At 39.3% G+C, this 26859-nt stretch overlaps 3 protein-coding genes and 1 long non-coding RNA gene across 4 annotated transcripts; all 4 read right to left on the reverse strand.

Annotated features, from left to right (window-relative positions):
* Nucleotides 1-551: 551 nt before the first annotated feature.
* Nucleotides 552-1916, reverse strand: LOC134306675 (uncharacterized). The gene is made up of 5 exons (XR_010009396.1): nucleotides 1686-1916; nucleotides 1505-1603; nucleotides 1264-1350; nucleotides 1078-1184; nucleotides 552-997 (listed from the first exon to the last, which is right to left on the reverse strand). It is a non-coding gene; the product is annotated as an uncharacterized LOC134306675 (long non-coding RNA).
* A 391-nt stretch (nucleotides 1917-2307) lies between these two features.
* LOC134306680 (serine/threonine-protein kinase pim-1-like) lies at nucleotides 2308-3512 on the reverse strand. The gene is made up of 3 exons (XM_062990375.1): nucleotides 3447-3512; nucleotides 2839-2889; nucleotides 2308-2751 (listed from the first exon to the last, which is right to left on the reverse strand). Exons 1-3 carry the CDS (start codon nucleotides 3510-3512, stop codon nucleotides 2308-2310), a joined length of 561 nt encoding a protein of 186 aa, XP_062846445.1.
* A 207-nt stretch (nucleotides 3513-3719) lies between these two features.
* On the reverse strand, nucleotides 3720-5580 carry LOC134306677 (serum response factor-binding protein 1-like). Its single transcript, XM_062990374.1, has 3 exons — nucleotides 5512-5580; nucleotides 4329-4376; nucleotides 3720-4244 (listed from the first exon to the last, which is right to left on the reverse strand). Exons 1-3 carry the CDS (start codon nucleotides 5530-5532, stop codon nucleotides 3810-3812), a joined length of 504 nt encoding a protein of 167 aa, XP_062846444.1. The 5' UTR covers nucleotides 5533-5580; the 3' UTR covers nucleotides 3720-3809.
* Nucleotides 5581-11398: 5818 nt separating this feature from the next.
* On the reverse strand, nucleotides 11399-23996 carry LOC134306672 (tripartite motif-containing protein 16-like). Its single transcript, XM_062990373.1, has 8 exons — nucleotides 23990-23996; nucleotides 23274-23868; nucleotides 22004-22099; nucleotides 20977-21210; nucleotides 20332-20491; nucleotides 19949-20008; nucleotides 13571-14087; nucleotides 11399-11408 (listed from the first exon to the last, which is right to left on the reverse strand). The coding sequence occupies exons 2-8, from the start codon at nucleotides 23862-23864 to the stop codon at nucleotides 11399-11401; spliced, it is 1668 nt and encodes a 555-aa protein (XP_062846443.1). The 5' UTR covers nucleotides 23865-23868; nucleotides 23990-23996.
* Between the last annotated feature and the right edge of the window lie 2863 nt (nucleotides 23997-26859).

Raw genomic sequence — 26859 nt, forward strand, 5'->3', positions numbered from 1 at the left:
AATAGATGGACTACAGTCAGTAATTGTAGAACTACAAAGTGCTCCTATATGGTAAGCGGAGCTGATTAAATAGACTACACTGATCATCCATAACATTAAAACCACCTCCTTGTTTCTACACTCACTGTCCACTGTGTAGTGTGAACTGAACAAAGATCTGAACACAGTCGTGTAGTGTGAACTTGGTATTAGTGGTTAAGGTACTGGGCTAGCGATCAAAAGGTTGCTGGTTCAAGCCACACCATTGGTGAGTTGTCACTGTTCGGTCCCTGAGCGAATTGGTTCTTTGCCTTGTAGAGCTTCTTTTCCTTAAGTGTCTGTGACACCTTTACTTCCTCTGTATTGTGTCCACATTCCAGTTCCCAGTTTGTTCCCAAATCTCACAACTCAAATTCCCTCAAAATAAAGAGCAGCATGGAGAGCAACTGTAACTGTAATCTTCTATAAACCTTTTACTCTTATTCTGCCTGCGTCCCAACTTTATATAGCAATCAGTGAAATCATTGGAAATCTTTTATTTTGGAGAATAAAGACGCTAGAGAATGAATGACTCACAGTTTCTTCTTTTTTTATTAAATTTTTACAGAACATCAGCTTTTTACACATCTGGATCTGGTCCACAAAGTCATCCGGGCGTTGTCCTGATGTAAAGACATCGTCTTAAAGGCAGCAGGTCTCTCAGAGATCCTAATACATGCTTCCACATCGGTGGTATCTTCACACGTCGCCGATGTCTTGGGTCCTGACGCACCTCCACAAGTACACAAACTGTGAACAAACATTAAAAACACGTCAACCACCAGACATGCATCCCTGACAGTTAAATAAAGGTTCTAATCAAGGTTGGCCTTTAGATGTCCTCTGTTTCCAGCCTTTCATGAAACCGTTGGAGGCTCCGCCATAAAAGCGTCTCCAGTGCAGCAGCCAGGGCTTCAGGTTCTGCATACAAAGACTCGTCCAGAGTGAAGATTTCATCCAGGAAGCTCAGCATCTCAGTCTGAGAGAGAAACAGAAGAAATAACAGATTACTAGCAGACAGTTCTATTCAAGATCATTCATGGTGTAAAGAACACACACCTGAAGATGGAATAAATAACACGTTCAGTCTATCTGGGCGTAACACACGAATAGATGAGAGCAATCAGCCGGTCCAGAAAGAGCCTTCGTCTCCGGTACTGCGTCAACTAAACAATGGTGTGTTTAACTACACTTGTAGGGCAGCACAGATTAATTTTAGACTCTATAGAGCACAGACTCTCTTACTGAGATGATCTGATGCACCCTCGCTCTTCCCAGAATTCCCAGCAGCACCAGCTCAAAGACGATGTCTATAAAGTTGACGTGCTGGATCTGTGAGTAAAAGGAAAATAGATTTTCTATTAGAACGGTAGGACTGTGGTTCTGACTGATGGCGTAGTCGCTATGGGTACCGCATGGGTGGCATCCGGCAGTCGACACATATAGTAGTAAATATAGTGCCAGTTTCAGACTGAGTCAAACTCACCCCGATCTGCGCCAGCTCCACTTTGGCCCACATCCGATTAGTACGATTCTCCAGCATCTGTATCAGCCGGTCGTACCTTTGCTGGAAGACGCGCAGATCCTAGGAGAGAAACGCTCAAGACGTTATTAAATCATTCGTACATCACTTGAATTATTTAATACGTGTTTTTCTGCCGTGTTACCCTCTTTTTTGCAGCCGCCAGTATGAGTGTAAAGATCTACACCGTCTGGACCTAGTCTTCCGGTTACTCATCAAACCACCCATGCAGGAGGATCTGCCCGAGGGTGAGACGCTTGCTGGGCTTCTTCTTGAGGCATTGTTCGATCAGATGGCAGCAGGCTGGCGAGTGCGACAATGCAGATTTAAATTATACGGTGTTTAGATCTGAAGAAGATACACCGATCAGGCATAACATTATGACCACCTTCCTAATAACGTGGCCTCTATTGATCGGACTCGTTTGTCCAGCACATCCCACGGACGCTCGGTTGAATCGAGATCTGGGGAATCCATGGAAGAGTGGACATGGTCCTCAAATGCTACGTGTCAGGAGCTACGTGTCAGGAGCTACGTGTCAGAGTGACCCAACCCAAAGTTTCCCAGCAGAATGTTGGCAGAACTTCTTCCCATAGTGCATCCTGGTGCCATGTGTTCCCCCAGGTGAGCGACGTGGACAGGGGTCACCATGGGCATCCTTACTGGTCTGCTGCTACCTTTGAGCTACAGGAGCTCTTCTGCTGGATCGGGCCACACATGCATCAGCGAGCCTTGGCTGCCCATGACCCTGTCACTGGTTTACCACTCTACCCTCCCTGGACCACCCCACCAAAGTCCAAACCAAAGTACCCGTCCCTCATTGGTGCACAGTTACCTGAATATGTGTAGTACGGAGTGTCCCTCAACAGGTCGCCGCATCCGAAGTCGATCAGCTTCACCTCCAGCGTCTCCGTGTTCAGAAGGACATTCTGGCGCTTAATGTCCCTGTGCAAGACACCGCGATCCCGGCAGTGGAGCACCGCCAGGACAACCTGCCGCATTACATGCCGGGCAAACTGCATCCTCAGCCTACCCTTCTTGCGCATCAGCTGGTAGAGGTCTACGCAGGGGACGGGCCGCTCCAGGATCAGGATGCAGCGCTCGGGCGTGTCGAACCACTCCAGGAGCTTCAGCACGTACGGGTTGGCGGGCGGCCTGGACACCATGCGCATCAGGGCCACCTCGACGGGGAGCAACTCTGTCTCGCCGGGCTGATGGTAGAAGAGACAAGAACAAATGATTTAATGTATATCCAGTCTATACGGTATTTACTTCATCTGAAAGGTAAAGTCACTTACAATCCTGGTAAATCTGAGGTCCTCATCCTTCAGCACGTATTTGATGGCAACCTAAACACACACAAGTAAACGATCATTAGTAGATTTTTAATACAAGGGTTGGAAGAGACTCGATAAGGTCCTAGTAGGTCGCCATGGGTGTCTGGAGCCGTGCTGACTGCATTTGCTCAAGGCGCTCCTTAGGGTTCAAGTCTGGGAAGCCAGCTCACAAAATGAGACCTTCTTCAGGAGTAACTCGGACCACCGACACGTGGACTCCACGAGACATCCAAAGGCATCCCGTGGTATCCGGTATCAGGGACTCAGATCTTCTTAGTGTGCATCCCCAGTTTGTCTGAATAATGTCCCGGTAGGTTGTAGGGAGGATCCTGGGGAGGATCTGTAGATTGGAACAAAGGGAATTCAGGGGGAAGGGTACTCGGAAGCCCCCGTGACCCTATAAGGTCCTGGAAGGTTGTCACAGGTATCTGGAGCAAAGGGAGGATCCAGGGGAGGATCCGTAGAGCCAACACGACCATCAAGGAGGTCCCATAGATGCTCAATTGGGTTCAAGTCTGGGACCAAAGGGAATTCAGGGGGCCAGGGTGGTACTCGGAAGTCCCCGTGACCCAATAAGGTCCTGGAAGGTCGTTGCAGGTATCTGGAGACATAGGAGGACCCAGGGGAGGATCCATTGAGCCAACACGACAATTCGAGGTGGGTTCAAGTCTGTGGAATTAGAGGGCCTGGGCCTGGGTCATGCTCTTCTAGCCATGCTGGAAGATCCCATCCATCCCACTGAGTCCTGATAGGTCGTCACAAGTATCTGCAGCCATAGGAGGACCAAGGGGAGGATCAACACAGCAAACTGATACTCACCTGGTTCCCGTCCACCTTATGGATGCCTTCGTAGACCGAACCGCAGCCTCCCTTTCCCAGCAGCTCTCCAACAGTGTATTGGCTCTCAAAGCTGTTCGGGTTCGTGTCGGTCGTCACCTCCTCTTGACGTCCTCCATCGGTGGTTTCTCCTTCAGCAGGTTCTCCTTTAGCGGGTTCTCTTTCACCGGTTTCTCCTTTAGTGGTTTCTTCCTTAGCGGTCTTTCCTTCACCGGGTTCTCCTTCAGCAGGTTCTCCTTTAGCGGTTTCTCCTTTAGTGGTTTTTCCTTCACCGGGTTCTCCTTCACCGGGTTCTCCTTCACCGGTTTCTCCTTTAGTGGTTTCTTCTTTAGCGGTTTCTCCTTCACCAGGTTCTTCTTCAGCGGGTTCTCCTTCACCGGTTTCTCCTTTAGTGGTTTTTCCTTCACTAGGTTCTCCTTCACCGAGTTCTCCTTCACCGGTTTCTCCTTTAGTGGTTTCTTCTTTAGTGGTTTCTCCTTCACCGGGATCTCCTTCAGCAGGTTCTTCCTCAGCAGGTTCTCCTTCAGCATCTTCAACACAAGTATCACCAATGATGCTTCATGGGCTCATGTAGACCAAAAATAAGGGTCCAAATAAAGGTTCGGCATACTCACTCTTGTTCTCGGGAGCATCGCAGACGACTTCTCCAGAACTGATCCCACCTATGAAGCCCAAGGGTTAATTACATAGTCACTACAGTTCAATAGTGTCGGACTTGAATGTGGTGGTGTTAAGGTTACCTGGAGCTTTAGAAGACGATACTGTACTGTACCATACTGCACTGTACCATACTGCACTGTACCATACTGTACTGTACCATTCTGTACTGTACCATACTGCACTGTACCATACTGTACTGTACCACACTGTACTGTACCACACTGTACTGTACCATACTGCACTGTACCATACTGTACTGTACCATACTGTACTGTACCACACTGTACTGTACCATACTGCACTGTACCATACTGCACTGTACCATACTGTACTGTACCACAATGTACTGTACCATACTGTACTGTACCATACTGCACTGTACCATACTATACTGTACTGTACCATACTGCACTGTACCATACCATACTGTACCATACTGTACCACACTGTACTGTACCACACTGTTCTGTACCATACTGCACTGTACCATACTGTACTGTACCATACTGCACTGTACCATACTGTACTGTACCATACTGTACTGTACCATACTGTACCACACTTTACTGTACCATACTATACAGTACCATACTGCACTGTACCACACTGTACTGTACCACACTGTACTGTACACACTGTACTGTACCACACTGTACTGTACACACTGTACTGTACCACACTGTACTGTACCATACTGTACTGTACACACTGTACTGTACACTGTACTGTACCACACTGTACTGTACCACACTGTGCTGTACCATACTGTACTGTACCACACTGTACTGTACCATACTGTACCGTACTGTACTGTACCATACTGTACCACACAGTACTGTATTACACTGTACTGTACCATACTGTACTGTACCATACTGTACTGTACCACACAGTACTGTACTACACTGTACTGTACCACACAGTACTGTATTACACTGTACTGTACCATACTGTACTGTACCACACTGTACTGTACCACACAGTACTGTATTACACTGTACTGTACCACACTGTACTGTACCATACTGTACTGTACCATACTGTACCACACTGTACTGTACCACACAGTACTGTATTACACTGTACTGTACCATACTGTCTGGTGGAAAAGTGGCATCATGCTCCACATTTACTTACAGAAGAAATCATCATCATCATCTTCCTCCTTTTTTATTATTTTCTTCTGGAATCCTTCATGTTGTAGATTCACAGGAGTGACGTCTCCCTCTTCTGCTGACTGCATTATTAAAGATCTAATAGACAGACAGACAGACAGATAGATGTGCTGTATTCATAATTAAAGGGAAAATCTTTAGACTGTTGTAACTGGCTGTTGTTATTGTTATGAACTGAAGCTACTGTGGCACCAGGCAGCAAAAAGTTATTTCGAATTCCTACAGTAAAATTATCTCAACACCACAAGATTAGTACTAGAGTAAGTGTTCTTCGTGGATGTCGGGGTGGCACCTGATAACAATTTGTTTTGCTTATTTTATTGCTCTTCAAAAAGATGTATTAACAACCGAACAGACACTTTACATGAGTTTGAGATCCGATCACAACAAATTCCTTCAGTAAAAATGTCTGAAATGTATTTCATTAATAAGAGAGTCAATGCTCTTCTTGAATAGAGTGGATTTTGTGCACCTGACTGTGACTATAACACTCTACAAACCACCTGTAAACAAAGTTCAACTATAAACAATGTTCAACTATAAACAAAGTTCAACTGTAAACAAAGTTCAACTATAAACAATGTTCAACTATAAACAAAGTTCAACTGTAAACAAAGTTCAACTATAAACAAAGTTTAACTGTAAACAAAGTTCAACTGTAAACAAAGTTCAACTATAAACAAAGTTCACCTGTAAACAAAGTTCAACTGTAAACAAAGTTCACCTGTAAACAAAGTTCAACTGTAAACAAAGTTCAACTATAAACAAAGTTCACCTGTAAACAAAGTTCTACTGTAAACAAAGTTCAACTATAATTAAAGTTCAACTGTAAACAAAGTTCAATTGTAAAGTTCAACTGTAAACAAAGTTCAACTATAAACAAAGTTCATCTGTAAACACAAAGTTCAACTGTAAACACAGTTCACCTGTAAACAAAGTTCAACTGTAAACAAAGTTCACCTGTAAACAAAGTTCAACTGTAAACAAAGTTCAACTATAAACAAAGTTTAACTGTAAACAAAGTTCAACTGTAAACAAAGTTCAACTGTAAACAAAGTTCAACTATAAACAATGTTCAACTATAAACAAAGTTCAACTGTAAACAAAGTTCAACTATAAACAAAGTTTAACTGTAAACAAAGTTCAACTGTAAACAAAGTTCAACTATAAACAAAGTTCACCTGTAAACAAAGTTCAACTGTAAACAAAGTTCACCTGTAAACAAAGTTCAACTGTAAACAAAGTTCAACTATAAACAAAGTTCACCTGTAAACAAAGTTCTACTGTAAACAAAGTTCAACTATAATTAAAGTTCAACTGTAAACAAAGTTCAATTGTAAAGTTCAACTGTAAACAAAGTTCAACTATAAACAAAGTTCATCTGTAAACACAAAGTTCAACTGTAAACACAGTTCACCTGTAAACAAAGTTCAACTGTAAACAAAGTTCACCTGTAAACAAAGTTCAACTGTAAACAAAGTTCAACTATAAACAAAGTTTAACTGTAAACAAAGTTCAACTGTAAACAAAGTTCAACTATAAACAAAGTTCACCTGTAAACAAAGTTCAACTGTAAACAAAGTTCACCTGTAAACAAAGTTCACCTGTAAACAAAGTTCAACTGTAAACAAAGTTCAACTATAAACAAAGTTCACCTGTAAACAAAGTTCTACTGTAAACAAAGTTCAGCTATAAACAAAGTTCAACTGTAAACAAAGTTCAATTGTAAACGAAGTTCAACTATAATTAAAGTTCAACTGTAAACAAAGTTCAATTGTAAAGTTCAACTGTAAACAAAGTTCAACTATAAACAAAGTTCATCTGTAAACACAAAGTTCAACTGTAAACACAGTTCACCTGTAAACAAAGTTCAACTGTAAACAAAGTTCACCTGTAAACAAAGTTCAACTGTAAACAAAGTTCAACTATAAACAAAGTTCACCTGGGCGGTATTCCAGAAAGCGGGTTAAGTGATTAAACCGGGTAAGTTAACTCAGAATTAAGGAAAACTCTGGGTTTTCCGTTCCAGAAACCGAGATTAAAGAGAGCCTGTGTCAGTTACTATAGCTACTTACGCTCTGAAGCTAACCTGCTCGCTGGCAGGTTAACTTAAACCTAACCCGGGGTTACACACACTTTTCTCATGTAAACCTGGCGTGTTCTTTACTCCAGGATCCAGTGGATCCCGACGCGCTAATTATTCGAAGAGATCTTAATCGGAAACGAGTCATTAAACTCAGATTAGTCATTTCCTGATTAATTTCTCTGCGAACCTTTCCGTTATTATCAGTCAGTCAATTCGGGGAGAGTGGGGGCAGTTGCAACATTATTAATTACAATATTAATAAAAAGGCTTGTTATAGCATTAATTATAACATTATGAATGGAATGTTATGGATTAATATAGAATACCTTTAACACACACAGTTTAGTAAACTAAAATAATTTGTGGTTCAAATTAATTGTAGTAATTAACCCCAAACATAATTGTTACTTAAAACAGGGCCTATATATGTATATATACAGTCACATTAATGAATGAAAACCCTGTCTGTACACAAGAAAGTCTTTGCAAAATTATGTCAAAGAATGATTTTACTACATATCGATGAATGTTGCAACTGCCCTGTTATGGGTCTATTCAAGTATTATTTTTTACACATTTGTAATATTACACTTTGTGGATCAGCCCTCACTTCTTTGCAGACTTTATGCATTGCTCTCCATTTTTTGTATGTTGGTGCATCCAAAAAGTATGCTTAGCATTGAAACTCTTGTTTGTCTGTAATAAACATCAAAGATGAATGCCACAGAATAGCAGGTTTGTCCTTAATAATAAAGATAAAAACTGAAAAGTAATAAAAAAATTGCTCTGCACCATCTTAAGGATTCCCAAGGGTTAGTGGCTGCATGGATGGAGCCCACATTCCCATTAAAGCACCAGCAGAAAATGAAAAGGATTAGGTGAACAGCAGACAGAATATCCCTCCACGTACAGGTAGTGACCATTATCTTAAAAAATAAACAAATGTTTTAAATAAAACAGTGTAACATTTAATACACATTCTGCAACTTACTGTTCTCCATCAAGATCTTATGTGATGCTACCCACATTACAAATATTGAAGCCAAATTGTCAGGCTCTGTGCATGATCACTGAAAATAAAACAATGCAACAAGTTCATTTCTTGTCCTTATTCTTTAGTAAGAACATTTATATTTATACACCCTTCGCACTGACACCCATCTTCAATTCAAGCAACTGAATTTCTAGCCTTGTCTGTTTTATATGCTCCACCTGAGGATCACACTTTGCAATTTGTTTCTCCAGATGGACCTTGTATAGATCATTTACACCCAACTTGAAAGAAAGAGGCAAAAATAGCATGTTACGATCAAACATAGCTTTTTGTGTTTTATATATTTCAGATATTTGGTAAGACATTTTTACTGTTCTAAGCTGAGCTTTGGAGGTGGATGGTCCCTCATCTGATTCGGGACTGCCCATCACATTCTGTTAGAGAACAGTCATACACATTATCATGGTAGATCAATTGAAATGCCATGCTCTATGTTCAACATGTACTGTACCTCTGTAGGCCTCCCAGAATCATCCCACCTTGAGGCAGAGGAGATGGTTTCTTTATCATCCTTCAACAGTGTTTTTTTTTTGTATTAAAGAACATTATTTATACTCATCAGGATCTAGGGACATTTAGATTACTAACAATTGCAGGAGGCTCAAAACCACCAATCACTAGAGAGATGCCAATAAAAAGTGTTCAGACTGTACCAATGCAGTTCTTAATATTCCACAGTTTATGCACTACAGACTAATGAATTACATGTAATAAACATGCCTTGAACATAGACAGTTTTTGTTTCATTTTTATCTGCTGCCATGTGCATCTGATTCCACTTGGATTACACCTAGATGGAGTAAATGAAAGAAAAAAACATGTAAAATCGAGACAAATCGAGGCAAGTTAAACTTGCGCATTAACTTAAATTTAACTAACATTTTTTTTTGCCATTTGCGACGTCTTTTTTACAGACACTGCTGTATTACTTTTACGTCTAAAACATTTTCATGATCTGCACACGCAAACATTAAAATGAACAGTTTTATTGGTGTAAAATATGACGGACTACTTTTTCTTTTATTCACATCCATGGTGAATCCATTTATCGCCACTCCATTGAGAATGCCTGTTTATAGTTAACCGTGAACGCGCTTCTGCTGGGTTCAATCTACTCAGAATTGAGTAATCTAACACTGAACCGCTTTTGTGGAACCGAAAACTCTGGCTATGACACGGTGGGGTAAGTCAACTCGGAGTTCAGGGTTAAGTTTGAAGTTTGTTAAACCCGCTTTCTGGAATACCCCCCTGGTCGTGATGTTAGTGAATTAAACCTACATCTCTCTGATGGTCTGATCGATGAGCTGTCTGTTCTGACATGCTGCTTAAGCCCGGCTAGCTCAGTCGGTAGAGCATGAGACTCTTAATCTCAGGGTCGTCGGTTCGAGCCCCACATTGGGCGAGTATCTTCATTTAACATCTACAGAAACCAAAAGAACGTTCTTCCACTTTGGACAGCCAGTCTCCGGTGACTCATCAGGTGGATGTTTGTGCTTGTAGAACAGTTGTTTACTGGATGTTATCAGTTACTTATTTCCACTATTCTGTGGGACTACACATTGTTGTTGTGTCTCATATCCGTTTGATCAACAGACACGGTTGTGCCTGGTACCCCTTTTCCACCAAAAAAAACATGGTTCTTGAACTGGTTCTGTTCAGGTTTCTCTGAACCTTGGTGTTCTGTAGAGAACCGATGCGCGTTTACACCAGTTTTTAAAAACCAAGCAGCGTCATCAACGGTGGGCATTGCTTACTAAGAGTTAAGAGTAGTAATATCATGGCGGAGTGTGTGGATTATGTGCTTTTGTGCTGCTGTTACAGATGTTTGTTTTTATGTAAAAAGCATCGATCTAACTATCGGTGATAAGAAGACGTGACGTGTTTGTCTCAGTTGTTGTTTTATTTAGTTCATTAACATGAGAAGAGTTTTGCGCTTCGCTTTCACCGTGACTCTCGGCGCAAATAGCCGATTAGCTCAGCGCTAAGCTTAAGCAGTGAAACATCACTAAAGTTCCACAACACGAACATTAATCTGTGTGAAATAAACATCAGATCCAGTCTAAAATACAACATATATCTGTGTTTAACTGGATTTACTTCACGTGTGTTTATGCAGCTTCACGCTTTATTTTTCACGTTAAGCGTTTTCCGTTCTGTCCGGGTCACTTTTATCTCGTAATATCACACAATTCACCTTTTTAAAGGCGCTTTGAAAATATCAGCGGCAAACTGGCTCAAAATGTAATCAGGTGAAACTTTAAAAGATACAAATGCAGCGATAAGCTCCATACGAGACACCAGCTGACGCCTTTGTTGCTACAGTTGCTAACGCGCTATGCTGTACAACATGACACGCCCACTGACGGACGTCACGGTTCGGGCTGAAAAACCAAGTATTCTGTGGGGCCAGATTGGCCCGCTAGTTCACTGTCTGGAATCTCTTTTTTCCGGTGGAAACACGCGGAACCGGTTCAACCGGTTCAAGTTCGGGAACCGGAACGGGCGCCGTGCCGCGTCGGTGGAAAAGGGGTATCTGTTCTACACGCAGCTTTTCAAATAAAAGATCCTGAAACAGTGACAAAACACACAGAGAACCACACACATCGCTCAGCTGCTGCTGCTGATCCTCTTTCACCTGCATTTAGTACAAAACACCACAACAAATCATCTGTATTCAACCTTTTCTTAACCATGTACCACAAAAGTCGCTCACTGCTGCCTACAAAACCACACAAAACACTTTATACAGAAGAACCTTTAACTCTCTCTTACTTTTATTTTGTATTTTTCTTGCCGGCCTCGTGTTGTATTGAAACTAAAATAAATAAATAAGTAATTAATGGAATGTTAAAATGGGCATAATTTTACTGTGTTATGTCCTTATGTTGTCAAATTATATAAATAAAAGGAAGTGTAATGAGTAGGTAAGAAAAAGGTTTTTTAAAATACAGAGATTTTTTAATACCAGAAAAGGTCTTTTTAGATCTATATTTAGGTTGTAATTTTTCTTTCTGGTACATTTTTATGCATCAGAACTCTGTATGTTTTGTATATTAAACTATGAAGAGATGATTTACCTTCTTCAACTCTTCACAACTGTATTACCGTAAAACAGGGTTTAGATAAAACTGTTAGTGACAATATCGTGACCGCCGTCGGATTTAAAATCTGAGGGTACGATTTACAAATCCGTGAGTACAGTTTTGCTAAACTGAGGGTACAGTTCACAAATGTGTGGGTACATATGTACAACTGTGTGTGTATGGATTACTAAACCGTGGGTCATCAGTGACCCCGTAATCTAGTGACCATAAAAAAAAAATCCCTGTGATGTCGCCCTCTTGTGGCGCTTTTGGAAAATTGTTTAAAAAAATATGATATACGTAGATAGATAGATAGATAGATAGATAGATAGATAGATAGATAGATAGATAGATAGATAGATAGATAGATAGATAGATAGATAGATAGATAGATAGATAGATAGATAGATAGATAGATAGATAGATAGATAGATAGATAGATAGATAGATAGATAGATAGATCTTTATTAATCCCGATGGAAATTGTTTCGTTACAGCAGTAAAACACAGAACTCCACACAGAACTCTACACATATTGCACAACCTTGAAATATAGAAAAAAACAGTAAGGGAGGAATATACAGGGGCACCGCTACATACAAATATGGAGTAAAAAACAGTATACTGTATCAATAAAGTATCCAAAAACACATTTATTATTACCATTATAATTACCACTACCATTATCACCACTATTATCAACATTATCACCATTATTATCATTAGATTATTAATAACAATAATAATAATTACAAAAACAAAATGTGACAGCAAATTTGGGGTCTAGAAAATAAAGTGACTTCAGTAAATAAGTGGTTTACGATCAAGGAAAAACAGCCCTAATCAGTCCAACAACATTAGATCTGGCTGCCTCGACTGTGAAGAGACTCGTTGTAGAGTCTGATGGCGGTGGGTAAAAAAGATCATTAAAGATGTTTTTACTTCAAAAGAAAGGAACCAGATCCTGAACCAACCCCTATTTCTGAACCCAGCCATAAGATTAGAATATAAAGGAGCAAAAATCAACAGCTAAAAGACATTTTATATGAATTTACCCACAGATTTTTATCCACACAGGCATGCACTGACTTAATTAAAGAAAAAAGAAGTAAAAATAACAAATAAAATGGAAATTAAACAAAAATATAAAAAATAAAACAACAAAACCTTTTAAATGGATAAAAGAAATTGAGGAAATAAAACAGAGGAAGAAAATGATGAACCTGAAATAAAAGTACAAATAAAAATGAAAACAATAGAATTGTTACTCAAATATTATTGTAACTGAATTCATAATGTAATAATACAGACCCTGTAGCGGTGGTCTTGCTAAAAGAATCAAGAAGCAGTCATTGGATGAAAGCCTGGGTTGTTCTCAAACATACCACATTTGTATGGTATAAAATGAAAGATTTCTTCTGGAGATAATAAACATTACGTTGTAATAAAATGTACTTTTAAAAATCTCTCTCTCTATACAGGCTCATCATGGAGGCAAATTAGTGGAAAAGTGGGTGTGTCTAAACTGCTGTAGGCTGAATGAGCAGAGATAAACTGATGAAGGCTGAATAAACGTACCACAATACAAAGTATTTCTATGAAAGAATCAATTCCCCTCTGAAACCATCCACACATATCTAAGTTCTGCTGTATTATTCCTCACTAAATAAATGGTGGTTAATAAATTGAAAAAGAAAATCTTCATATATGTATCACTGCCTCACAGATTCTAAAATCACCCAAACAGTTTAATGTTACACTTTCATGTAAATTTTACATTTAATTTGTTAAATCTGACAGTTTCACTTTTGATCCTAAACCAAATCTAAACCCCGGGTAGAGGAGCTGAGTGAACGTGGTCTGAACTCTGTGGAGGAGCTTCATTGTATCAGAGACGCTGTAGAAAGACAGAGTTCCTGCTTCATAATCCACATACACTCCTATTCTAGAGGAACTCGGCTTTATAAGAATTTCAGTATTTTTGTTATTGTGTCTGAATGAAAATCTGGATGGAGAACAGAACAAACTCCAGGACTGATCATTATATCCAAACACACACTCATCACCATGTCCCTTCCTGCTGATGCTTTTATATGACACTGCTATATAAACCCCAACATTCCCACTCCACTCAACCTCCCAGTAACAGCGTCCACTCACACTCTCTCTACACACAACCTGAGAGTTATAATGAAATCTATCTGGATGATCAGGATATGACTGTGATGTTTCACTCCAGGTCACCACTTTGTTCTCCTCAGACAGACGAAGGTTTTTATTTACTGTGTTTGGATCCAGTGTGAACTGACAAAAATCTGGAGAGGAAACACAAAATGAACCAATTAACACAGAAGAGAGAGAGAGAGAGAGAGAGAGAGAGAGAGAGAGAGAGAGAGAGAGACAGAGAGAGAGAGAGAGAGAGAGAGAGAGAGAGAGAGAGAGACAGAGAGAGAGAGAGAGAGAGAGAGAGAAGTGTGTGCGTGCAAAAGTGTGACACTAGACAAACACACAAATACACAGACACTACACATGCACAGAAATACTACTCAAACACTACACAGACATATAGACACCCAACAAACAAAACACATTCACAAAGTACAGACACACACCAGCACCACACAATCCAACCACACACAAACCCTACACATACACACAGACACTACACAAACACACATTACACATACACACATACAAACCCTACACATATACACAAACACTACAAAATCACACAAACTCACACAAACATTACACAAACACTACACAATTACACAATCACAGAAACACTACACAAACACATACATTACACAAACACATACAAACTACACAAACACACACATGCATTACACAAACACATACAAACTACACAAACACACACACATACATTACACGAACACATACAAACACTAAACAGACACAACACAATAACAGAAACTACACAAACAATGCACAAATACTACACAGACACATAAACACTACATATACACACAAATACTACACAGACACATACAAACACTATACATTACACAATACACACCAACACTATACATACACACAAATGCTACACAAACACTACACATACACACACTACACATACACGTCACTGAACAGGAATACAGATACACTGCACAAACACAGACACTACACAATCACACAAACATACATTACACAAACGCTGCATGAATACACACAGACACTACACAAACACCGGAAACACAAAATCTAACAACAAACAATCACACAGTCATGCTAATAAAGCTCTTTGAATTGTGTGTGTGTTAAAGTGTATAGAGATAAGATAAAGATAAGACTTTATTGATCCACTTAGGGAAATTAACTAAGGTATGTGTGAGGGTGTGTAAGAGTGTGTAAGCATGAGTGTGAGTGGGTGTGTCTCTGTAACTGTGTCTGTGTAAATGTGTGTTGGTGTGTGTCTCTTGATGCATGCTCAATAATCCAGGTACACAAATCCATAAAGTTGAGTCAGTTCATCTGGAGACAAGTATGTTGTAGAGATACGATTCGCCACTCATCCAAGTGACCTCTTCAGTCTGAGCTGGTGGTGAATATCCCAACCTTATATGCAGCCGATTTGCATAGCGACCGAGCACTGTCCATTGCATAACAATGGAAACGGTGATCAGGTCCATATGCAATTCACAATGACCATTAATTACAATGGCCATGTGTGTCTTTTACACATGATTGGGGTAAATGTGTGTTTGTCTCATGTAGCTCCTATTATGGTGTTGTAAGATGGTGAGGGATGTACACACAATTCATGGACCACATCAACTCGTTGGACAAACACATCAAGTTCACAAGAGATGATGCAAGCAACAACAGTTTCACTTTCTTAGACTGTGAAATTGCTATTCAAGATGGGGGACGTTTGAAAGTAAATGTGTACCGCAAGCCAACACACACGGACCAGTATTTAAGGTTTGACTTCCATTATCCATTGGAGCACAAACTAGGAGTCATCAGGACGCTGCAACACCGGGCGAACAGCATCCCCACAGACACCACGGCCAAGGATAGAGAGAAATCTCATGTCATAAAGGCCGTGGGTGAATGTGGTTATCCCAACTGGGCATTCGTAAAAGTGGGAAAAATGCCCAAACACGGCTCCAGTGGAACGAAGAGAGGAGAAGGGCAACCGCTGTCTAAGCGAAAACCAGTGGTGATTTTGTATGTGGCGGGAGTAGCATAATAATTGAGACAGATATTCGCCAAACACCGTGTTTCAGTTGCTTTTAAACTCCAAAACATGCTACGCCAGAAATGAGTTAATCCTAAGAACAGGGTCCCTCGACACAAACACAGTAACGTAGTGTATGCTGTTAAGTGCCGGGAGGATTGCCGGGAACTGTACATCAGGGAAACTAAACAGCCACTGGCGAGATGGATGGCCCAACATAGAAGGTCGACCTAATTTGGACAGGACTCCGCGGTTTACACTCACCTGCAAGTCAGCGGCCACTTACAGTGTATCACAAAAGTGAGTACACCCCTCACATTTCTGCAAATATTTCATTATATCTTTTCATGGGACAACACTATAGACATGAAACTTGGATATAACTTAGAGTAGTCAGTGTACAACTTGTATAGCAGTGTAGATTTACTGTCTTCTGAAAATAACTCAACACACAGCCATTAATGTCTAAATAGCTGGCAACATAAGTGAGTACACCCCACACTGAACATGTCCAAATTGTGCCCAAATGTGTCGTTGTCCCTCCCTGGTGTCATGTGTCAAGGTCCCAGGTGTAAATGGGGAGCAGGGCTGTTAAATTTGGTGTTTTGGGTACAATTCTCTCATACTGGCCACTGGATATTCAACATTGCACCTCATGGCAAAGAACTCTCTGAGAATGTGAGAAATAGAATTGTTGCTCTCCACAAAGATGGCCTGGGCTATAAGAAGATTGCTAACACCCAGAAACTGAGCTACAGCATGGTGGCCAAGGTCATACAGCGGTTTTCCAGGACAGGTTTCACTCGGAACAGGCTTCGCCAGGGTCGACCAAAGAAGTTGAGTCCACGTGTTCGGTGTCATATCCAGAGGTTGGCTTTAAAAAATAGACACATGAGTGCTGCCAGCATTGCTGCAGAGGTTGAAGACGTGGGAGGTCAGCCTGTCAGTGCTCAGACCATACACCGCACACTGCATCAACTCGGTCTGCATGGTCGTCATCCCAGAAGGAAGCTGACGCACAAGAAAGCCAGCAAACAGTTTGCTGAAGACAAGCAGTCCAAGAACATGGATTACTGGAATGCCCTGTGGTCTGACGAGACCAAGATAAACTTGTTTGGCTCAGATGGTGTCCAGCATGTGTGGCGGCGCCCTGGTGAGAAGTACCAAGACAACTGTATCTTGCCTACAGTCAAGCATGGTGGTGGTAGCATCATGGTCTTGGACTGCATGAGTGTTGCTGGCACTGGGGAGCTGCAGTTCATTGAGGGAAACATGAATTCCAACATGTACTGTGACATTCTGAAACAGAGCATGATCCCCTCCCTTCGAAAACTGGGTCTCATGGCAGTTTTCCAACAGGATAACGACCCCAAACACAACCTCCAAGATGACAACTGCCTTGCTGAGGAAGCTGAAGGTAAAGGTGATGGACTAAACCCAATTGAGCACCTGTGGCGCATCCTCAAGTGGAAGGTGGAGGAGTTTAAGGTGTCTAACATCCACCAGCTCCGTGATGTCATCATGGAGGAGTGGAAGAGGATTCCAGTAGCAACCTGTGCAGCTCTGGTGAATTCCATGCCCAGGAGGGTTAAAGCAGTGATATTAATGGTGGTCACACAAAATATTGACACTTTAGGCACAATTTGGACATGTTCACTGTGGGGTGTACTCACTTATGTTGCCAGCTATTTAGACATTAATGGTTGTGTGTTGAGTTATTTTCAGAAGACAGTAAATCTACACTGCTATACAAGTTGTACACTGACTACTCTAAGTTATATCCAAGTTTCATGTCTATAGTGTTGTCCCATGAAAAGATATAATAAAATATTTGCAGAAATGTGAGGGGTGTACTCACTTTTGTGATACACTGTATTTAATGATGAAAATGTGCAGATCTTTGACAAGGAGGAACGCTGGTTTGAACCAGGAGTCAAAGAGGCCATAAATGTGAAGAGGGAACGACCATCCCTGAACCGGGGAGGGGGCCTGAGAGTACATCTATCACCATTTTACAACGCCGTAATAGGAGCTATACCCCAATCATGTGTGAAAGGCACATGTGACCATTGTAATTAATGGTCATTGTGATTTGCATATGGACCTGAACACCGTTTCCATTGTTATGCAATGGGCAGTGATCAGTCATTATGAGTTATGGGGTTTTACTTGTTTTAACTTCATGACCTCTGAAGTTCGTGGTGATTTTAAATAACTATTGAAGAAAAGTACCTGGAACAGTGGTCTTTAGCAAGGACTAAAATGTCCCTAGTCCGAGGTATGATCACTGGATTAGTCTGGAAAAAGTTACAAAGCCAATCCTAAGGTTTTAGTACTTCAGCGAACCACAGTAAGAGCCATGATCTCCAAATGACACTTGGAACAGTTAAGATTGCTTCAAGAGCTCATCAATGTCTCATTAAGGAAAACATACAAGAACCCAGACAAACATTTAGGAAACCGCAGGACCTGCTGACCTCAATTTAGATCTGATTTAATGATTCCAGTATTGGAAGGAGACTGAGCACAAATAAAATCCATGGGAGAGTCACAAGGTAAAATCACTGTTAACTAAGAAAAACATAAAGCCTTGCCTCTCATTTACCAATATAAGAACCTTAATGACCCTCAAGCTTTTGGTGATGATGTTCTGTGAACTGATGAGTCAGAATTCTTATACTTGCAATGAAGCTAAAACAGCATTTTACAATAAAAAACATCTTACTAACAGTCAGTCATGGTGGTGGTTGTGTGATGGTGTTTCAGGGCTAAAGAAGAACATCTGGTCATCAGCTCATGATTTAAAGATTAAACACTTGTGTAATATAAAAACACAACAATTCCAAATAACAAGAGCAGATCTTTGTTCAAATAAATCTGAAAAAATAAAGTTTAGGTTTTGGACTTAATCAAATTTAGATTTGAACCAAATTGAGCTGCTGTAGCATCTGAACTAGTAAAGTGTAAAAAAAAAAAAACTGTAAAAATACAGATAACTAGGGGGTGCAAATACTTTTTCACTGCAATGTGTATGTTTGTGTGCTTGTGAGAAACTTACATTGTAGAAAATCTTCTCTGATTTTAGGTTCAGGGGGTGAAGTAATCCGGACTTTCTTCACTGGAGAAAGAGTAACAGTACAATCACTATTCATAAATACATACACATATACACATACATACATAAATACACAAATACATTCATACACATAGGTATTATTATTATTCTGTTTAGCTCACTGGGTAAGAGGCAGGTGCCACTTCTTGTCTTTTTTGTGTGTGTTAGTTTAGGCCTGGTTTGGCAGTTTAGCTGTTTTTCTTATTTCTTTCATTTGGCACCGTCTACAGTTCACTTTGTGAGTGGAAGTTTTGTTGGATTTTAAGTTCAAATTTCTACATTTGTGTTGTGTAATTAAAACACTTTGTTTATAAAAACCTGAAATATTTAAAGGCCTGCTAAGTAAAGTTGATTTAGTCAACTACTCAAACATGCATAAATGCTACAGAAACACACTAACACATTAACAAACAGTACACAGACACACACCAGCAACACACAATCCAGCAACAAACACACATTCATGCTAATGAAGCTCTTTGAATTGTGTGTGTTTGTGTGTTTGTGTGTGTGTGTGTGTGTGTGTGTGTATTTGAGTGTGTGCGCACATATGAGTGTGTGTGTCTAATAATATGTTAATGTGAATGTGTGTAAGAATGGAAGAGTCTCTGTAACTGTGTCTGTGTAAATGTGTGTTGGTACATGTTAGCGTGTGTGTGTGTGTTTCAGTGGTTTCTGTGACTAAATGATTAAGACTCATAAAATCACCTGGATCAAAAATATACAGACAGCTGTTTAAATTAATGTTTAACTTGTTTTAACTTCATGACCTCTGAAGTGTGACAAATATGTAACAATACAGATAACTGGGGGGTGCAAATACTTTTTCACTGCACTGTGTATGTTTGTGAGAAACTTACATTGTAGAAAATCTTCTCTGATTTCAGGTTCAGGAGGTGAAGTAATCCGGACTTTCTTCACTACAGAAAGAGTAACAGTACAATCACTAATCACAGTAAATACATATTTACACCAGAAATTGTCACAGGTACAGCAAGTAAGAAGTTTGGCATGTTCTCTCAGTGTTTGTCTAAAGTGGCCTTAAGTCTGAGTAACTGACTAAGTGTGAGTGTATTTCATTCAACCCTGGACTCACTGTGACCATGACCAGTACTGGGTTAATGAGTAAATGAATGATTTTGTTAGATGTAAATTGTTCATGTTGATGGATTTGATTGTTTTGTTTGATGTTTGAGTACCGAAGCACTTTGAAGACAATGGAACACTGAGGGCTTGAACTCACCTTCATCTGGTATCTTCTCACACTGATCTTTCCAGAATTCTTCTACTTTCTCTCTCAGCTGAGATACAGACTTTGTAACATCATCAAATGAGCGGAAAGGACTGATTGTGATGGAGGCTGATTCTGCAGATCCAGCAGAAGCCGAGAGAGATTGAAAATTCTACATCCAGACAGATAATGTTCACAGAGAAACAACAAGATGATGATGAATCACAAATGATTCAACTAATAAACTAATAAACTTGTGCCTGTAATACTGTTGAAAATAGTTGGTACAAGGACAATTTTAGACTACTGTGAAGATAGTAAAATTCATTTATTCAACCACTGGATTTATACCATTCCAATACATTCTCAGATACCAGCTGCCCCTTTTCCCTTTGGCTGGCAACCAATCAGATTTCCTTTCAGTTAGAGATTAAATAGTGTGGCTGTCCACCAAAAAACTCAGCCCTGTTATTTTCCTACCTGTCCACTAGAGACCGCCATCAATGGTCAATCTAATGTCTCATTATCTGATATCAGGTGAGTTCTCACTATTTATTATCTTTTTGACGCTACTGTCATCAAGTTTTTTATACTTTTACAAGTAATTTATTACTTGGACTGGTGCAGCAATAATATAATTATTTTTAGTTCTGATACCTGGAGGAAATGGACGGGATCCTCAGAGTGTGAGAGCTGTTGCAGTTCAGCATCTTTCCTCTTCAGCTCTACAATCTTCTGCTCCACCTGTTTCAGGACTTTTTCAGCTTGACTTACTCCTGCCGTCTCTCGATCTCTGATCAGATCTTTTAGCTCAGAGCATCTTCTGTTAATTGAGTTGATTAGTTCAGTACAGATCCTCTCAATGTTCTTCACTGCTGTCTGTGCAGAACACTGATAGAAGATTCAGAAAGAGGAAACGTTTCTCACTCAGATATTTGTCCATCCTGCACATGTAGCTACTGCCCAGACAAAGACTTTCATCACTCATAGCTTGGTGATGGTGCTAAATGGCTTGATTTTTCATACTCTTGTAAATGTTACCATCATCATCATGTCCACATGATGGAGTAATTGATTCTCTACTTCCCAAATATAAGAAAGAGTTCCAGTCTTCTACCTTCCACACCAGTACTTCTTTAGTGTTCACCATCACTTTAGTTTTTACTGCATTTGTCAGCATATATCCTCGCAGATTTTCAATACAACACATCTGCTCCTGTATGTCCTTAATTCAAAATGATATGTGTGGATTAAATCGAATAAAACCTAAAAAAAACATATATACTGTAAAAGATGCTGGTGGTAGCATACTGTTACAGAGTATCAAGAAACAGCAGCCTGGCCAGAACTGGGAAATTCAATGTAGTGATCTTCTAAAGTCTTTACCAGAAATCTTATACATTAATTTATGTTTAAGCATCTTAATCCAAAGCAACAATTAATAATCTTCTTGGGTGGCCCAGTCAAAGTCCTAATCTGATCTTATCACCCTTATAATTATTAGCACAACCTCAGAATTGTTGTAAAGCATCAATCACTATATAACCAGGCAGAACTTTTAAATTCCTGAACAAAAATCACTTGCAAAGTTACCTGAGATATAAAAGATCTCATTTTTAATGGAGATTGGTTTAACGGAGGAGAGTTGGACTGATCCTGAGAGCTTTTTGTTTATAAAATTTACCTTGTGAGACTCCACCGCATTTATCAGCTCACAAAGTTCCTTCTCTCTGTTCTGGATTTTCTCCTGGAATTTTCTCTGGATCTCCAGCAGCTGCTTCTACACAGAATAACAATTCAGAATTTACTTGTATTGTGTACGAGCACCACAAACAATGCAGTGCAAATCCTAATTGGAATAATGTATTATGGTCAGATAAAACACTGCAGTTTTGAGGTGGTGAATCAAAATTTTGGGCTGCTTTTCTGGTAATGGGACTTTACGCATCATTAAAGCAAACATAAACAGAGCAAATTGACAGACATATTAAATAAGAGATTTAATCTTAACAGTCATGAAATTAAATCTATAAAGAAGATGAAGAATTTAATAAGATAACAGCCAATCCCCTTTAAAGTCCATTTAGTATTTATGAATGAATTTGAATATGCAAGTCCACCATTGTTCTGTTATAAAATTAAAATGTTTTTAAAAGATCCAGGCTTACATTTAATCACAATGCAGCAAATAGCTAATAATATTTTTTTTACTTTAAAACTGCCAACAAAGTAGTAATGTAATTTATTAATGGTGTCTTGTTTTGTTTTGTTATCGTTTTATGGTCAAAAAATTCTTGACCATGACTTGACATCACATTCCAAAAACCCTTGTTATGTATGTGTCGCTTAAATACCTGAACTTAATCATTAGCACAGATGTCAACATACATTTGGCCATATAGTGGTTATGTTTGACCTAGCTGATTTACTCACATTATTATAACGTCCATCTAAACAGCTAGTTTTAATGTTTCCTGCTGGTGTTTCTATATCATTTTAATGTTTTTGATCGCCTCCACATAATGCAACCCAGTATTTACCCAACAATTCTACTTGGTCTTAACAGTATATTACTGCATCAACTTTCTTGCTTTCACAAATAACACTGACCCTGTAAATTGCATTTTAGTACCTGGAAAAAACATGGCTGTGTAAAAGGGGTTTAATCTTGTGTGTACAAAACTGCCCACTGTATTTGCTCGGTATATCAGATAAAACGTAAATGTACCTAATAAACTGTACAATTAGAGAATAGAAAAGCATTATAATAATCTAATTCTGCACGAGTGAAATGTTTGTCATTTATACATAACATAACTAACATAAATGATCTGTTACTTGTTGAAGAGAGCTGTATAAAATAAAATATATGTATAAAATATAAAGATATGTATAAAATAAAAACAGAACTAATGAGTTGTTACTTGTTAAAAAGAGCTGTATAATATTTTTACCTGTTTCTCAGTTCTTTCTGCTGCAGCTGATATTGTTTCATGTCCTTTATGATTGTCTAGCATACACAACGTGCAGATACACTGATGATCAGTACGACAGTAAACCTCCAGCAGTTTATCATGCTGAGAGCAGATCTGATCCTGGAGTCGTCTGGAGGCTTCAACCAGCTTGTGCTTCTTATAAGAAGGAATTTGATAATGAGGCTGAAGGTGAGTTTCACAGAAAGAGGCCAAACACACCAGACAGGATTTAACAGCTTTGTATTTTTTTCCAGTGCAGGAATCACAATCAACAACTTCAGGTCCAGCAGAACAGTGAGCAGAATGTGGAGCTTGAAGTTCTGTTTTCTTCAGTTTCTCCACAACTCCAGCCAGCATGGTGTTTCTCCTCACAACAGGTCTTGGAGTGAAGGTTTGTCTACACTGTGGACAGCTGTATGTTCCCTTATCGTCCTCCTGATCCCAGCAGTTATTAATACACACCATACAGAAACTGTGTCCACATGGAATAGCAGCTGGATCATTCAGTGTTTCCAGACAGACTGAACAGCTGAACTCGTCCTGAGTTACTGAAATTTTTGACTCCGCCATTTTTCTACATGTAAACAGAAACACCAGTAAACACAGCAAGTTATTTACAGCAGCTCAGACTTCCTGGTTTAGTTCGTGAGCGTGATGTTCATGTTCACATTTCTTGATATTTTTTTTTTGATTACCTGTACTCATGCTGTGGGACTTTTAATTTGTATTGTGGTTGTAGTAACTAGTACATGCAACTAGTTAACAACTACAACCTTCGTCTTATCAAAACTTGCATTTCAAAATTTTTGTTAATCTTCTATATTTTATTATTACTGTACCTTTACTGTAGTACATTTTATGTTTCGTTACTGTACCCATGCTGTAGGACTTTTATAATGTGGTTGTAGTACCTAGTACAGGTGACTAGTTAAGTACTACATCCTTGGTTATATGAAAAAATTTTTATTTTATTTACTTTTAATTCTTTATTACTGTACCCATATTGCATCGTTTATTATATTAAAATGATTGATTTTAGAATGGTTGACACTAGGGCTGGGCGATATATCGAGATTTTATAATATATCGATATATTTTCATACGCGATATAAGATAAGACAATATCGCGTATATCGATATAAATGTTGCGTTCCAGTTAGATCCGACAGTTCGTCGTTTATGGCGTCACATCAATGTCAAAACTATCGCGCGCAACTTTTAACATTTCGCGTGTGTAAATATCCCTCTCGCGAGCACAAAAAGAGGAATTGCGTGCACACTGATCATAAAATCGCTCTCAAACTGTCTTTTTCACTCTCGAATGTTGTTTTTCTGCTCGATTTCATTGTTGTGCGCGCGCGCGAAAGCAAATTGCGCTCGGCTGCTCTTTCTGCGCGAGAGAAGATTTTGCGCTCGAGTTTTCAAAGGGGCGGTTTTGACAGTTTGGGGGCGGAGTCAGGGCCGGCTCTATGCACGCCTTACTTCCGGGTTCTCGTGTACGGGACAGATCAACTTCCGGTATTCAGACGCCGGTTGTCAACAAGCAGATATTGTGGCTCTCTCTTTTACACTTGTTCTCTTCAAGATTAACCTCGTGTGACGGTCAACGATTTTAAATGTACAACACCAGCTACATTGACAAATATGAAGGTAAGTACGTTTGCAAGCATTTCCTTATAACCATGCAGGTAGGCTAGTTGTAAACTGGTTAGTGGTTGTTTTGCTAGACTAGACAAACATTACATCTAGCTTGACAGACCAGTATTGAGATTTATGTTTTAGTTAGCTTTGAAGCATACATTACAATTTAATTTTGATGCATCTTCTCCTTGCACAGTGTCAGGTATATATATATATATAATGTATGTGTGTGTGTTTAATTCCCAGGTGGAGTGGTCTGGGTTCTTTCTGTGTGGAGTTTGCATGTTCTCCCTGTATCCATGTGGGTTTCCTCCGGGTGCTCCTCCGTGTTTCCTCCCACAGTCCAGAAGTGTGTAAGTGAGGTGAATTGGAGACACTAAATTGTCCATGACTGTTTGATATTAATTATTTATTATATTAATATAATTTATATTAATTAATTGATATTGATGAATTGAACTGATGAATCTTGTGTAATGAGTAACTACCGTTTCTGTCATGAATGTAACCAAAGTGTAAAACATGACTTTAAATTCCTAATAAAACAAACTTAACATATCTGACTGAATATATTACCAATTTACCCTCAATCTTTTCATTAAGTGTAAAAAGTTTTGTTTGCCAATATATTAATGAGTTATCTTTTATTTATTATTAAATGTTATGTCAGACCTTTAAATTTTCATGTCATTTAATTAATTTGATGTTACAGTATTAACATGTCTTTCTCCAAAAAAAAACATTTTTGTAGTAAATGTGAGGATAAACTTGATTTTTTATTTTTTTTTTATGTTTCTTACGGCAGGTTATCAAGACATACTCATTACAGAATTTATCAGTGTCAAGCTGGCAGCAATATGCTGTTCAATTCAAAACCTTGTATCATGTTACAAAAGAGAAAAAACTGACTTTCATTTAAAGTTAAATGTAAAAAGATTTTATTTCAAGTCTTTAACACCATTTAAGTGGTCTAGTCATCATGAAATAAATGCTAAACAACTGCCAGATTCACAAAACGTGAGAAACGGCAAAGGTGGAGATAAACTGTTTTACACACTAAATATGGACAAGTATTGAAACACCAGCTCATTTATTGTTTCTTCTGATATCGATCCATCCATCCATCTATCACTGATCAGCCATAACATTAAAACCACCTCCTTGTTTCTACACTCACTGTCCATTTTATCAGCTCCACTTACCATATAGAAGCACTTTGTAGTTCTACAATTACTGCCTGTAATCTGTTTCTTTGCATGCATTGTTAGCCCCCCTTTCACCCTGTTCTTAATAATCAGGACCCCCACAGAGCAGGTATTATTTAGGTGGTGGATCATTCTCAGCACTGCAGTGACACTGACATGGTGGTGGTGTGTTAGTGTGTGTTGTGCTGGTATGAGTAAATAAGACGATAAATACAGCGCCCGGTGGGCAGCGTTCTGTGACCACTGATGAAGGTCTAGAAGATGACCAACTCAAACAGCAGCAATAGATGAGCGAAGGTGGACCAACTAGGTAGAAGTGTCTAATAAAGTGGACAGTAAGTGGACATGATATTAAAAAACTCCAGCAGCGCTGCTGTATCTGATCCACTCATACCAGCACAACACACACTAACACACCACCACCATGGCAGTGTCACGGCAGTGCTGAGAATCATCCACCACCTAAATAATACCTGCTCTGTGGTGGTCCTGATTATTAAGAACAGAAAGGAGGCTAACACAGTATAGAGAGAAACAGATGAACTACAGTCTGTAATTGTAGAACTGATAAAATAATCAAAGAGTGTAGATATAAAAGATGTTTACATAATAAAGAGGCTTTTGTTGTTTTTTATGCTTTTGTTTAACACAGAAATAGAGTATAAACTATAATATATATTTACAATATTTAAATGTACACGTTATTAAAAAAAGAAACT

This window comes from Trichomycterus rosablanca, unplaced genomic scaffold (genome assembly GCF_030014385.1).
Source record: "Trichomycterus rosablanca isolate fTriRos1 unplaced genomic scaffold, fTriRos1.hap1 scaffold_209, whole genome shotgun sequence".
Classification (NCBI taxonomy): Eukaryota; Metazoa; Chordata; class Actinopteri; order Siluriformes; family Trichomycteridae; genus Trichomycterus; species Trichomycterus rosablanca.

Excerpts from the sequence above, each read along its gene's own strand:
- LOC134306680 (XM_062990375.1), bottom strand. The coding sequence starts at position 3,512 with ATGGATCCTCCCCTGGGTCCTCCTATGTCTCCAGATACCTGCAACGAC. Across the intron at positions 2,890-3,446 it reads ACCTTCCAGGACCTTATTGG|GTTGCCATCAAATACGTGCT; the intron begins GTCACGGGGACT and ends GTGTGTGTTTAG. Across the intron at positions 2,752-2,838 it reads ACCTCAGATTTACCAGGATT|CCCGGCGAGACAGAGTTGCT; the intron begins GTAAGTGACTTT and ends TTCTACCATCAG.
- LOC134306677 (XM_062990374.1), bottom strand. The coding sequence starts at position 5,532 with ATGATGATGATGATTTCTTCT. Across the intron at positions 4,377-5,511 it reads TGATGATGATGATTTCTTCT|GTGGGATCAGTTCTGGAGAA; the intron begins GTAAGTAAATGT and ends TGGGCTTCATAG. Across the intron at positions 4,245-4,328 it reads CGATGCTCCCGAGAACAAGA|ATGCTGAAGGAGAACCTGCT; the intron begins GTGAGTATGCCG and ends CTTGTGTTGAAG.
- LOC134306672 (XM_062990373.1), bottom strand. The coding sequence starts at position 23,864 with ATGGCGGAGTCAAAAATTTCAGTAACTCAGGACGAGTTCAGCTGTTCA. Across the intron at positions 20,492-20,976 it reads ATCCCGTCCATTTCCTCCAG|AATTTTCAATCTCTCTCGGC; the intron begins GTATCAGAACTA and ends GTCTGGATGTAG. Across the intron at positions 20,009-20,331 it reads TGAGAAGATACCAGATGAAG|TGAAGAAAGTCCGGATTACT; the intron begins GTGAGTTCAAGC and ends CTCTTTCTGTAG.